This window comes from Gracilinanus agilis, chromosome 5 (assembly GCF_016433145.1).
Source record: "Gracilinanus agilis isolate LMUSP501 chromosome 5, AgileGrace, whole genome shotgun sequence".
NCBI lineage: Eukaryota > Metazoa > Chordata > Mammalia > Didelphimorphia > Didelphidae > Gracilinanus > Gracilinanus agilis.
In genome coordinates this window covers 172,273,923-172,287,150 of record NC_058134.1, presented here as the reverse complement: position 1 = coordinate 172,287,150, position 13,228 = coordinate 172,273,923, and the positions used below count along the sequence as shown (strand labels likewise).

The following is a 13,228-nucleotide window of genomic DNA, read 5'->3' as shown; positions in this document are numbered from 1 at the left end:
TTATAAAAAGAAAAGAAAACCTGGCAAAAAAGAAAAAAGAAAGAAAATTCATTTTAGTTGTGGCATTGTGTAGTCAAACAAATTAGCACAACAGACCTATAATTCTAGAGGAACCAGGCAGTGACACTAAGAAAAACTATTACTTTTAGTTCTCCTTTTCCTCGTTTCCCCAGAAATTTGTTTTAGAAATAATCTTAACCTTTTTGTTTCTATTCTAGAACTAATTTGGCTATAGGAACAGAGATGTCTTTCATGAGCAGCATGTCCATAGGAAAGGTAAAGGATGGTGATTTTGTTTTTGTCTAAACAAAATGATAATGTATCACTGCAAGGAATTACAATTGTTCACTTTACATCTCTATGTATTAGAGCAGAATTTCAAAGATTCTCTAATAACTTCTAAAAAGTGTTTAAAATATTCTCAAATGCCTACTAGACATTATTCTTCACAACATCTTTTTAAACACAAACATTTTACATTATCTGACTATGTAAATTAAGTCCGTGGCTAAGACAATGATATTTTTGTACAAGTGCTGATTAAAATATTTCTCCTCTCAAATGACAAAACATACTTAGGCTTCCTATGTTTACTGAAAATATGAGATAAAAGAATTATTATCTAGAGGTAGTATTTTAATAAGGCATAATCTGATAAGTGAATCAAAAGTTTTTCTTAGATATAATTTTTTTTTCAAAAACAGATTTCCAGTAAAGTGAAAACTATGTCCACAGCCTGATTCTATTATATTCAACTCTCATTGCAAATGATAAGTTAGCCAGGTATTCTGACCTTTCTACAAACCTACAAAAATGTCCCAGACCTAAAGTTTAACAGCAATAATATGTAGTGGAAGATTCAGATGCCAATCCAAGGGATAGATATGTATAAACTATCTACTTCTTCCAAACTATGTACAAAGTAACCAAAATTATTACACATAAGGTGAAACATGAGCTGGATGAGAGTACTATTAGGTAAATTTTTACATGGTTCAACAGTCAAAGAAATATAGTTTACTCTGGTGAAGTGCCACAAGGCTTTGTCTTTGGCCCTTTCTAGTTCATTACTTTCATCAATGCCTTGGATACAACCATAGAAACCATAATAACAAAATCTACACATGACATAGAACTAGAAAGATGAGTTAATACAGTAGAAAGAACCAAAATTTCAAGGTTAACTCTACAGGACAGTGCATTGAATTGAAAACCAACAATATTAAATTCAACAAGGATTTGTGTAGAATGCTATTCTTTATGACTTAATTTTTTAAATGACTTTATGACTTATTTTATTTTTTACTCTTTAATTACTTAATGAGTAAAAGGGTATATTGAAGCTTCAGTTCATGTAATTAGATATCAATATCCAGAATAAAGGGGTGTTAGGTTGTAACAGTCTGCACTGATCAGCAGACATCTGGAGTACAGTGCTTGAGCTCTGAGCATATTTTAACAAATGGCCCTGGGGAAGTGGGGGGAGGGGGTAAGGAAAGAGAAGTAGTCAGTGTAATGAGGGGTCTGGAAACCATGTTCTGTGAAGAACAGAGAATGTATGATTGGCCTGGAGGAAAAGATGTAAGAAGGCATAAGAGCTGTCTTCAAAAAAAACTAAAGGATAGTTATTTTGACAAAAGATAAGATCAGTTCTGCGATGTACCAAAAAACGGGTGCCCATTTAGGTGCCCAATGATGGAATGGGATGTTGTAAAGTACAAATGAGATAAAAAATGTAAAGGGCTTTGCAAACTTTAAAGTACTCTATAAATGCTGGAATATTTTTATATTCCAAGCATCAAGCACAGTCCATTGCATATAGAAGTCACTTAATAAATATTTCTTAAATTGAATTTATTAATGTTTTTAAATCATGTGGCCTCACTTTTCCCCCCACTTTTAAATAAGAAAATTTGCATTAGGTTCAAAACAGTACAAAATGTCGGCTCTGATTAAAAACTAATGAAATATAGCAATTATCTCTGATAAGAATCTGATATCTAAAACATACAGACAACTGACAGAAATATAGAAGATAAGCCATTCTCTACTACATGAGTTTTCAAGAGATGTTAGTTAACAAGCAGTTCTCAGAGATTTGCAAACTATTTTACAACTATGTTAAAGAGAGCTCCAAATCACTAATAGTATAACCAACAAATTAGCAATTATGACAAAGACAGGAATAGTTAATACTGTAGAGGTTGCAGAAAGATAGGCATATTAATGCACTGTTGGTGGAGCTGTGAATTGGTCTAACCACTGGGAAAAGCAATTTGGAAAGTAAATAAAGTTACTAAAAATGTCCATAACCATAGACCCAGAGATTCCAACACTGGACATATACCTCAAAGAGTAAATGATAAAAAAACAAAGGTACCAAATACACCAAAGTATTTATAGCATCACTTTTTTTGTATAGCAAAGAACTGGAACAAAGCCCATAAATAAAGGAATAGCTAATTAAGCTATGTGAATAGAATATTACTATAGTGTAAGAAAACATGAATAAAATGAATACTTGGAAGCAGGGGAGGATTCCTATGAACTAATATAAAGTGAAGTAAGCAGAACCAGAAAAGTAACAGACAATGACTAAAACAAATGTAAATGAAGAGTAACAACAAAACTCAACACTATAAAATTATAAATGCAAAGCTTGACCCCAGAGAGAAGTCACCTTTCTCTGTTTCCTTGCAGAGGCTAAAGGACAGTCCTTAGCTGTGGAACACTGCCCATTGTCACACTTTTTAGAAATTGTTAATTTGGCTAAACTGTTTTCTCCCTCTTTGTCATTCCTATAATGGATGATTCTCTGGGAGGGGAAGAAAAGGAACAGAATGGGAAATATAGGCGATTAAAAAAAACAAAAAAAATTAATAAAAAAAATTTTAATCAGTTAAACCTAAAGTGTGACTATCATTATGAACCAATATAAAACTACTCAGTACAATAAAATGCATGCATTTTGAGTTTCCTCTTTCAAAATTCTCAAAAGCCCTGGCTCATAGGATCATACATTAGAATTAGAAGGAACTTTTGGAGGCCCACTGAGACAATTTTTTTTAAAGATATGAGGGAACTAAGGGAGGTCCAAAGAAGATAATATGCCTCAAACCACACAGGTAGCTTAGCCAGTGGTAGAGTGGGATTTTAACTCTGGCCCTCCAACATTAAATTGGTTGAAGCTTTATTTCTAAAAATACCTTGAATTACCTCTAGTAACTATAGCTAGATATGACAACTTTGACTTCTAATCCAGCCTCTCCTATTTCTAGTCCTTATTCCTCTTTATCTCTTGTGCTGGTTCAATGGCCTCACCAGTCTATCTACAGGGGCCACTTAAAACCACAATACTACAAACAATGATGAGGACAGGAAAGGCCCTTCTTTCTCTACTAATACCTGAGTATATAATGGAATGAAATGGTCCTGTTCATTGTTAATGTCTTTAGTCCCTCTCTGTCATCCCTCCAAAAATGTAATTACTAAAGTGACACTGCCCACAAACGAAGTTTGTTAATATTTCATAGCTCTGGGTATTAATGCAATGTTAAAATGTTGACGTCTGGACCCAAATTAAAGGCTTTTCTATACCTATTGGGAGATAAGTACTATATCCTATCAGTTTTCTAGAATATATTCCCTTAGGATTTGGGAGAGTTTCCTCTAACACATTTTTACATAAGTGCCTACAAATAATTTAAGTAGCAAATTCGGAATTTTTCAAGTCAATGTCAAAGTATGGAATCTAAAATTCATAAACCTAACCTATGTCTCTTCAATTAATAATTCTTTTCTGATTCTACTCCAGATTCCTTTATATTTTGCCAGCATCTGACAATGACATGAATGGTCCAAAATAGAAATAATGAAAGTAAATCTATAGCATCAAATGCAGTTATAAAGGAGAAAGAAGAAAAGCTATACAAAGAAAAACAAGAGCAAACAATTAACAGGTAAAGTGACAAAGAATGAAATGCTATTCCCATATTTAAATGAAGAATTCAAAACTGAATAGAAAGAGAAAAAATAGCCACAAAGTAAAAACCACAATACTCTCCAGACTCTCAAACAAATAAAATCTCCTATAGTTTTGTATTCAAACATGAGTTCTTAAAGTATGACATACTGAAAATTTCCCAGTATTTTAAGGAATCACCTGCAATCAGCCCCTTTTCCATAAGTTTTTTTTTTTTCAGTAGCATGGCGATTTAATATTTAAGTATGTGCTCCACAACCAATTCTCAACTCCTGAGAAACATTTGAAAATCACCTGTTTTGTCTCTCAATATTCTGTAGCTCCCTGTGGTCCCTTTTCAGGTGTTTGGTCAAAGATGTAAAGTATTCTTTTAACAGGTTCTGGAAAGGCTGTTGCTTCTCTGGGCTGATTATTTCACTAGGAGGAAAACTCAAGTTAAACTTCTCTGCAGCACCTTTCACTTTCCTTGGTACCAATCCAGCAATATCATCCCCACAATGCCGGCAAAAGCTAATCACCACAGACACGTGAGTGTGGGATTCACGGTCAGCATTAATAATGTTTTTCAGCTGTTCATAGATTAAGGACAGACCTTCTTTGTCAGTGAAAATCCCCACTATGGTCAATTCTGCAATGAAACGCAAGTCAGTTCTTAGTTTGGTAATGTTAGGAGTTTTCTCCTCTTTTCTTGCTTCAAAATGTTTTTTCCAAACCTGAAGCAAAGATGGGGCAAAGTCAGCATAGCGCTGGTGAAAGAGAGAGCACAAGTGCACAGCACAGTTCACATCAGATATTTTTAGCTTAGCTTCCACAATAGAAGCAACAGCTTCTGCAATATATTTGCTTAAATTGAGGCCATTAAAATCATGGGACAAGGAGTCTCTCTGTTGCTCCGTAATAGTTTTCAATTTCTTGACAAAAGCTGTGTTTTTCTTCAAACTTGAGTCCAATCTGCTAAAGAAATTCTCCTCTGGTCGGTTGTCTGGTGCATTTTGGTTTTTGCTTCGGAGTTCCTTTCTTGCTTGATGTCGTTCCCATGCTTCCTGATGAAGTTGATGGGATTCTTCTTTCTCTCTACATTAAAAAAAAAAAGACCTTGTGTTTGAGTGAGTCATTTGTAAACCATACATCATAAAAACAGTACTCGCATAATTCCAGTCCAGAAACTAAAGCAGAAATTACTGAACCAAAATGGTAGTAATGAGCTTAATTTAACCAGGGCACTTGCATTGATGTTCTTTTCCAAAATGTAAACATTCACTTTCACTATCTTAAATAATTTGAGAATTGTCTTAAATGATCAAATAGATATGCATTTTAATCTGCTCATAGCACTAATTTTGGGTGACAAAACATTTGTAAAGAACCAAATTAAATTCAAAATTATTTTAAGCTGGGAAAGTGGATAGTTAAAGCCAAATGAAATACAACAGGGACAATTAAAAGATTTTTTTAAAATCTCCAAAGGAAAACTCCTAGCTTCAAGGGTTGGATTAGATAATCTACAAATTTCCTTTTAGTTGAAAAATAATAGGCAAAACCACTTTCCTCCACAAAATCCTACCTCAATGCCTTCTCATGGCATAATTAGGTAATCCTAGGTTCCAAAGGCTATGCAGGTAAAGTACAAGAGTGTCAAATGAGGAATAACAGTGCTTTCTTAATCTACAAAATCACAAATAAAATATATAAAATGGGACTCACAAACTTAATTTAATGCAACAATAAAATACTGTAGTCAAAAACTAACTAAAAAATGAAACAATAAAAGTATAGATATCATAAACCCTCTCTTACACAGTAGCCAAGTGCTTAAAGAAGTAACTTGGTTGGTTTGAAATGCTCAAAATCTGAAAGCAAATAGGAAATTTATAAAGAAACCACAGAATGTCAAAAGAAATTATTAAATGTCCTAACAGGCTACCAAAGGTTAATGAACTACATAGAAGAGTTATCAGAAGCAGTGCAGTGGAAAGACAGGAGCACTGTCTGGCTTGAAGTGTAGATCCTTTATTTACCATCTATGCGACCTCTGAGACTCAGTTTCTTCCCCTACAAAATAAGGAGTTTGGACGAGAAGATCTCTAAGGTCCTTTCCAGATAGAAATCCTATGATCAAGTAATATACTTAAGAAATGTAAACAACATAAGGCAACCTAACCCTTGTTAAATGTATATTAAAACTTTCCACATTAGTTGAAGACATTTACACTCCCAAGAGTTTCTGAAAAGTAGCTATGTGCCATTAATAATATAAAGAAAACTGAAACATAAAACATAAAACTCAGGTAGCCCTCATGACTCAAAGTTTTGAATACTCTTAGGCCAGCTACTGCTGCTTTAAGTCCAGGGGATACCTGCTTGTTAGGGAAATGGGTTAAGATGAGCTCAAAAAAAGTGCTAAGATTTCTGCTCAAGAAAGGTTCTGAAGGTTTCTATTTGACAGAATTAGAAAAACTAAAAAAAAAAAAAAAAAAAAAAAAAAAAACAGAAAAGGAACTGTTTTACAAATTGTGCAGTTGTCCCCAATAGTTTTTCCAAATACTTGTCTATATTCAAAGATCTCTAAAATTTATAGCCTGGAAGCTTCTAATACTACAACCTACTCCCTCCCACTAGATAACCTTCCCTCCTTAAATCTCAAAGATGCTGCAGTCTCCTAGTCCTCCTGCCTATTTAACTTTTCTCTTTCTCCTCTATACCATTTACAATAGGGACTCTCCCAGTTGTGTCTTTGGGTCTTTTCTCTAAGTTCTCCCAGTAACCTCATTCTTTCCCATGGCTTCATTTACTACATCTTCAAGTGCCTACTGTGCACATCTTCACCTACAGGTCTCACTTGCAATTCAAACTCAACAAGGCCAAACCCAACTTCATCTTTCCCTTCAAACCAGTTCCTCCTGATGACTTTGTGATTTATGAAGATGCTGACACTATTCATGCAGTCTTCCTGGACTGTAACCTTAAGGTAAAGTTTTCACTTTTCCCTTCTTTCTTGTCTCAAAGATCCATTCAAAACCTGATTCCAGCTCTGAAAAAGCTATGAACATCTCTCCTCTCTATTTCTACCACCATGAACATGGTTCAGGTTCTTCAGCTCTTTCTCATTGGTCTCAGAACAGCTTCCTTATAGATCTTTCCACTCTTATCCAATCTTCATACCACTACCAGAGATCTGGTCATGCCTCTGCTCAAGAATCCATAGGGCTCCCTATTGCCTACCAGTTTGATTTCCTAAATTTCCAGGCTTATTTCATATTACTTTCCTTTATGCAAGCAATATTCCAGGCAAATGAGTTAACCCAGCCCCATCAAACATCCATTATAACTGATGTATTTTTACCCACTTCCCTTCCTTGATCTGCACACTGGTAACAATCTTTCTACTAACAATTCCCTCACTTTGAAACTAATATGAATATTGATATCACAACTATCTAGATTTAGTCTCCTATTATAAGTTCCTTGAGAGAGGGACCATTATAGTGTATGAACTTTTTTTATTTCCCTGGAAACTAGCCAGGTACTCTCAATGTCTAATTTGCTGATTTCGTTGATTTTGAAAATGGGAAAGCTAGTCTAGCAAGTCAATTTATTTTAATTAGAAATTATCTGAACACAGTATCATATGACTTGAGTGAACAGTGAATTTTACTTACTTTACTGCCCTATAAAAAACACTACTTACTCAATGTATTTTGGAAACATATTAACTGAATAGATTCATACTTAAGAACAGAATTAAGAATTGATGATTTGTCAAATATGGCCTCAATTCAAAATCTGAAGTCTAGTCTTAGTCTTAAGAATATAATTTCATTTTAGTTTTTTAAAAACATTGTTACTCCCCAAAATACAAAATCAGAAAAACATCTGGGAACACAAGTATTGTATTTCCATAGCCATTGACCTCTAAGGTCCCTTGTCACTTGGAACTTGATTCTATTCAGAAATAAATAAGACACTCCTTACTTCAGTTGAGCAGCTGCTTCTTCTTGCTGACGTTTCACCTGTTCTTCTTGTTTCTTTCTCTCTTCTTCTTCAAGCTTCTTCTTTTCTTCTTCTTCTCGTCTCTTTAATTCTTCCTCAGCTTTCACCTTTTCTTCCTCTTTTTTCTTTCGCTCCTTGTCCTCTTTTTTTCGTTTGTCTTCCTCCAATTTTTTCTTCTTCTCCTCAGGCACTTTAACTACCTCTCTCTTGGTGCTAAGTTTGACATCATCTTTTGGTTTTTCCCTGCTATTTACTGGTCGTCTTTCACTGCACTCCTTTTCTTTGTTGTTCAGTAAAGATTCTTTTTCTTCCATACTTGCTGGCTTTTTACGCTCAGCTGGCATTATGTTATCCAGGACAATCTGCAAAAATACAAGAACATAAGTGTTACAAGTCTTTTTTCCTTAACAATGTGCTAGTATGTCTTTATTTCCTAAAAAGGAATTACAACTTGACAACTTGTTAAAATTCAATAAATATTACTCAATTTTTTAAAATAAAGTACAAGTTCCTGTAATAACTTTTTAGCCCTTCTATTACTAATATTTTTACCTGCCTTCGAAAGTTTTAAAATATCTTTCTCAATGCAAACATTTCATAAACTTTAACAAAGCTTACACAATAGCCTCAAAAAACTTGTTATATCTTCAGACAAGTAAGTACAGAGATGGTTTGTCTAGAATTACATGGGGCCATGGAAAGATTATAAGATACCCACCCTTTATTTCACTGATGAAACCAATAGATATTATTAACTACAACAAGAAAAATGGATCTGAAGAAAATGTTAAAATCAAACTTCTCCATGCATAAGAATAAAGCTTTTTATGAGATAGAGTATTTTTTTTTCAGTTGATACCCTATACCAGGGGCCTTAACCCAGGGTCTAAGATTTTGCTTTGTGTTTTCTAAAAAATATTTTGATAATTGTATTTCAATATAATTGATTTCTTTTGTAATTCCATGTACTTTTCTATGCATTTAAAAACATTATCATCCAAGACACACAATGGGCCCAAAATTTCTGTTTTAAATGCTTTGTGGTTCAATCTGGAAAAGGGAGAGGGGGAAAAGACTATAATGTAAGATAAAAAACTATCCATAAGATATATTTATAATATTGAGAGGTAGCTATGATGGATAATGAGATTGCCTCAGAGTCAGGAAGAACAAGGAAAACCACAAGAAGCTCTAGGTTTGAATTCTGCCTAGGACAAATAATAGCTATGTGGCCCTAGGCAAGTCAACCTCAGTGTCCAGGCAACCATTCAGGTGCTTATTTTTACATACATAAGGGGAAAATGTCAAGATGTTTTTAAGGAAGAGTAATATTACAAATTTTCTTAAAATATAAAAATTACAAATAAAGAGTTTTAAAATACAAATTGAACAAGAAATAATGCAAATTATTTATAAAAAATATTTTTAATAAATGTTTATATAGTAATTAAACTTTGTGTTCTTGCCTAGAGACACATAAAGGACTATTTCAACATTACTGTTAAAATTCTTCATGAATTACTATACCTATTGAGGGCCATTTACAGTAAATGTTAATACCGTTTGCCAGCTATATTTGTTTCTCCTTGCTGCTTTCTTACTCTCCTTTTCCTTCCAATTTTCTTCATCTGCATGATCTAGCAGAGTTAAGTCTTCCAAGTCTAGAATCATCACTTACTTTTTCTTTTGTAATTACTTTAAATACACATACATACAAGTAAAAGTTCCAAATCAGTAACACTTAAATATCATCTGGAAACACAGTTGCCAATTCTCATAATTCTAGCAAACAGCTTTAATGTATAGTTTTAACAGGTAGCTCTAACACATAGCCCTAAAAGCATACAATGACATTCAGGACTCTGACATCAGGCTGAGAGTTAAGCCCTGAATATGGTTCCTTACTTTATAAAAAATGATACCCAGTAAGCGATAACTTTTGTGTTTATTTCAATAAAATTTATGTAACTGACTGAAACTTGGGAGTGAGACTGAACTAGAGAACACAGATGTTTAAAGGTTGCATTTTGTTCACATTTTGTTCACAAAGTATTTTTTAAATGACATTTCTACACAATGCAAATGATTAGAAATACTCTCCAGCCTTTTGGGTAGGAAGACAGGGGCAACAATTGCAGGGGTAAGAAGATATTTAATAATAAAAAAGGGCTCACAATAATCCATTTATTTTGGATCAATTACTATTTTGAAGCAAACAGCAATGTCAATCTAGGATTTAGTATTTATTAATTCTAATTTTGCACCACTTGTTATCTGGGGACAAACAACCACTTTTTTCAGATGAGAAGTAAGGAAGATAGACATTAAAATTTTAACATTTTAAATTACAAAAATTAAAGCTAGAGGTCATTTTTCTTCTTAAAAATAATAAAATCCACCATTTAAAAATCTACCACTTACAAAAATAAAATCTATCTGGGACATTCATAAAAAGAAGTGGTTTTGCTTTCAAAACTGTATGCACATTTGTACAGTAGTAGAAAAAAAATTTCTCTCTTAAATCTTTAATCCTAAAAACATAGTACCAATCCCAGAAAGATGCCACTCCCCATTTGTTTGGTTTTCTGTTAGAAAATAAGCTCCTTGAGGTCAAAGACTGGTTTGCTTTTGCATTTATATCTTCAAGGCTTAAAACTGTGATTGGCACATGATAACTATTTAATAAACTTTTCATTCCATTGTTCTAGTATTAGGAGTTAATATAAAAAATGAGTCATTTGCAAATTTACACACTACCCAAAGTTAATCTAAAATTATAACTATCTATATACGCCAGAGGGTCTACAATATTTTAAAAACACAATAAAAACTTAATCAAACTTTCATTACAACTGGGAAAGAATCTGGAAATTAACTAGTCAAACTTCTTCAATTTTAGTCTAGGAGATTAAAAGGCTCAGAGAAGTTATATGATGACTTGACTAAAGCCAGTTAAAGGTGAAGTACTAGAACTATAACCTAAATCTTCTGACTTCCCACCCATTCTTTTTCCCAATATATCAATTTACCTCTTATATTAAGAAAGCCAACTAAAATATACATCCCACTTAATCTAAAGCAAGTGTTTTCACATTTTAGCTTAAAATTTCAACATGTACTTTTGAGATAATGCTGAAATTATTTAGGATTTTGGAATTTGCTACTTAGATCAGGTATAAATGCTGGAAAAGTTTACAAGCATTAAAAAATAAGGTAAAAAATATCTTTATTGAAGCAAAATGATCTTGAAAATAAAACTACATTGCTTGAGAGCTCTCCTTCACAAAGGCAGTTCAAAGTAGTGGAAAGAGAATTAGAATTGGTGTTGGACCTGGGTTCTGCTTCTACTAGTTGTGTGATTTTATACATGTGACTTAACCTCTTGGACCCTTGATTTCCTTATAAAGGATTGGACTAAATAAATGACTGTTTTATCTTTAAATCTATCACTATTATCCATGGCACCCAGAAATGTACTTGGTGCCTAATTTCTAATAAAGTATTTGAAATGCAAGGTTGCCATTTGTTGTGGGAAAGAAACCTAAGATGGTGGGAAAAGCACTGGTCTATAATCAAAAGACCTGAGTTCAAGTCCCAACTCAAGAGATACTTACTAGCTAGCTGTGTGGCCCTGGGCAATGTCACTTAACCTCTCTGTGCCTCCGTTTCCTCATCTGTAAAATGGGGATAACAATTTTTACATGAGGAAAAGCACTTCACTACATTAAAGCACTGTATGAACATGAGCTATTGTCAACTGTATATAGGGAAAGTCATGGGTCATATACTTACTAATTAATATATAAGTTCTGGAAATTGTTACTTGACTAGCATTTCCTTAATAGCACAGAGCACCACACTACCTACTTCCCTAGGATGAACAAAGAGAATATAATAGGTACCATTTCTCTTTTGAGAGCTATCATATAGATTCCAGGTAAATATATACAATTAGTGCTCAGAGAATACTCTTAAGTCAATAAGAGAATATCGGTTTATCCTTTGTTCTCATGTTGTTCAAAGTTCCATAAGTCTAAAGGTAGTATTGTACACAAGCCCAACAAATCCACTTCCTTTCTATAATGTTATACTTTAAAGGATAATAGCAAATCAAAAGAGCTTATTTAAAAAGGATTTTGTTCGAGTGTGTGAGCAACATGCAAGTCTGCTGAGGAAGAATGGACTTAAGCTAAGTTAACCAAAAACTTCAATACTTGTCAGAAGAAAAAAAAGCCATACTAGATAGTGGGTGAGTCTATTAGATTTACTTTCGATTCTCGACAGTTATTATTCATAGTCCACTTTTTCCCTCATAAACCAATATAGGCAAAAATGCTAAATGATACGGACATAATACGATGAATTTTCTTAGCCAATTTAACTGGACCTTCTGTGGCAGATTTGAAGACTACATGTCTTGTGATCACTAGAGGACAGTTGAGGCCCTTTGGAGGACAAGGTAGAGAAAAGAACAAGGCTGCCAGAAGGGATCTAAAGGAAGTTAAACCCAAATGACACTTTTCTAGGATCCCTCACAACACACTTAAGTCCAAGTCCCACACACGCTGGCTCCCCCTACTCCAAGCTCTCTTTGCTCTCCCTCCCAAACCTGCCCCACGCTTAGCTCCCGCAACTTTTCCTTTCCTACTCTCTCCTAACACCTCTATCTACTCGTGGCCCCGGGCTCCTCAGCCGTAGGATATACGCACCACCACCCGTTCACACGCCCGCTGCACACCTCATGCTCACCCCGCCACCGAGGGTCCTCGAAGCACCACTGGCCCCCTACTCCCTTACACCCTCTCAAAAAAAAAAAAAAAAGACAACGAAACCTCCCCTCAACTCTTCTCCCTTCCCACTCCACGCCCCCCCAAACTCCCCCGGACCTTTCCACCTCTAGCACTTGGCCCGGCCCAGGCTTGGAGGGGCACGCACCTCCTCCTTCCTTAGGGTAGGCGGGGGCCAGGGAAAGGCGACCCCGTTCGTCTCCCTCCCCCACAGGGGAACTAAGGTATGGGGGGGGTGGGGGGGAAAGAAGGCGCCTCCTTCGTGTTCCTCCCCACCCCCCTGCCCGCCCGCCCCAGGGAGCTGGGAGGGCAGGTTTCCCACCCTCTATCCCACGACTCCTGCCTCCGGGGCTGAAGGCGAATGTGGAGAAGGAAGGGGTTACGTCTCCAGCACTCACCTTTCGCCTGTTGTCAACATCAGCCCCGGGTTTCCCAGCACCAACTCCACCGCTCCAGCTCTCCTCTCCCC

At 35.1% G+C, this 13,228-nt stretch overlaps 1 protein-coding gene across 3 annotated transcripts in view; it reads right to left on the bottom strand.

Annotated features, from left to right (window-relative positions):
- The window catches only part of UPF2 (UPF2 regulator of nonsense mediated mRNA decay), a 110,122-nt gene extending 96,900 nt beyond the window's left edge, over nucleotides 1-13,222 (bottom strand). For 2 of the 3 annotated variants that reach the window (XM_044679351.1, XM_044679353.1), the window contains exons 1-3: nucleotides 11,587-11,623; nucleotides 7,955-8,334; nucleotides 4,277-5,056 (exon numbers count right to left, since the gene is read on the bottom strand). In XM_044679351.1, the coding sequence (XP_044535286.1) occupies nucleotides 4,277-5,056; nucleotides 7,955-8,316 (1,142 nt within the window). In that variant the 5' untranslated portion in view covers nucleotides 8,317-8,334; nucleotides 11,587-11,623. Of the gene's footprint in view, nucleotides 1-4,276; nucleotides 5,057-7,954; nucleotides 8,335-11,586; nucleotides 11,624-13,157 lie in introns of those variants that run through there. The other variant, XM_044679352.1, reaches the window with a different exon arrangement.
- Between the last annotated feature and the right edge of the window lie 6 nt (nucleotides 13,223-13,228).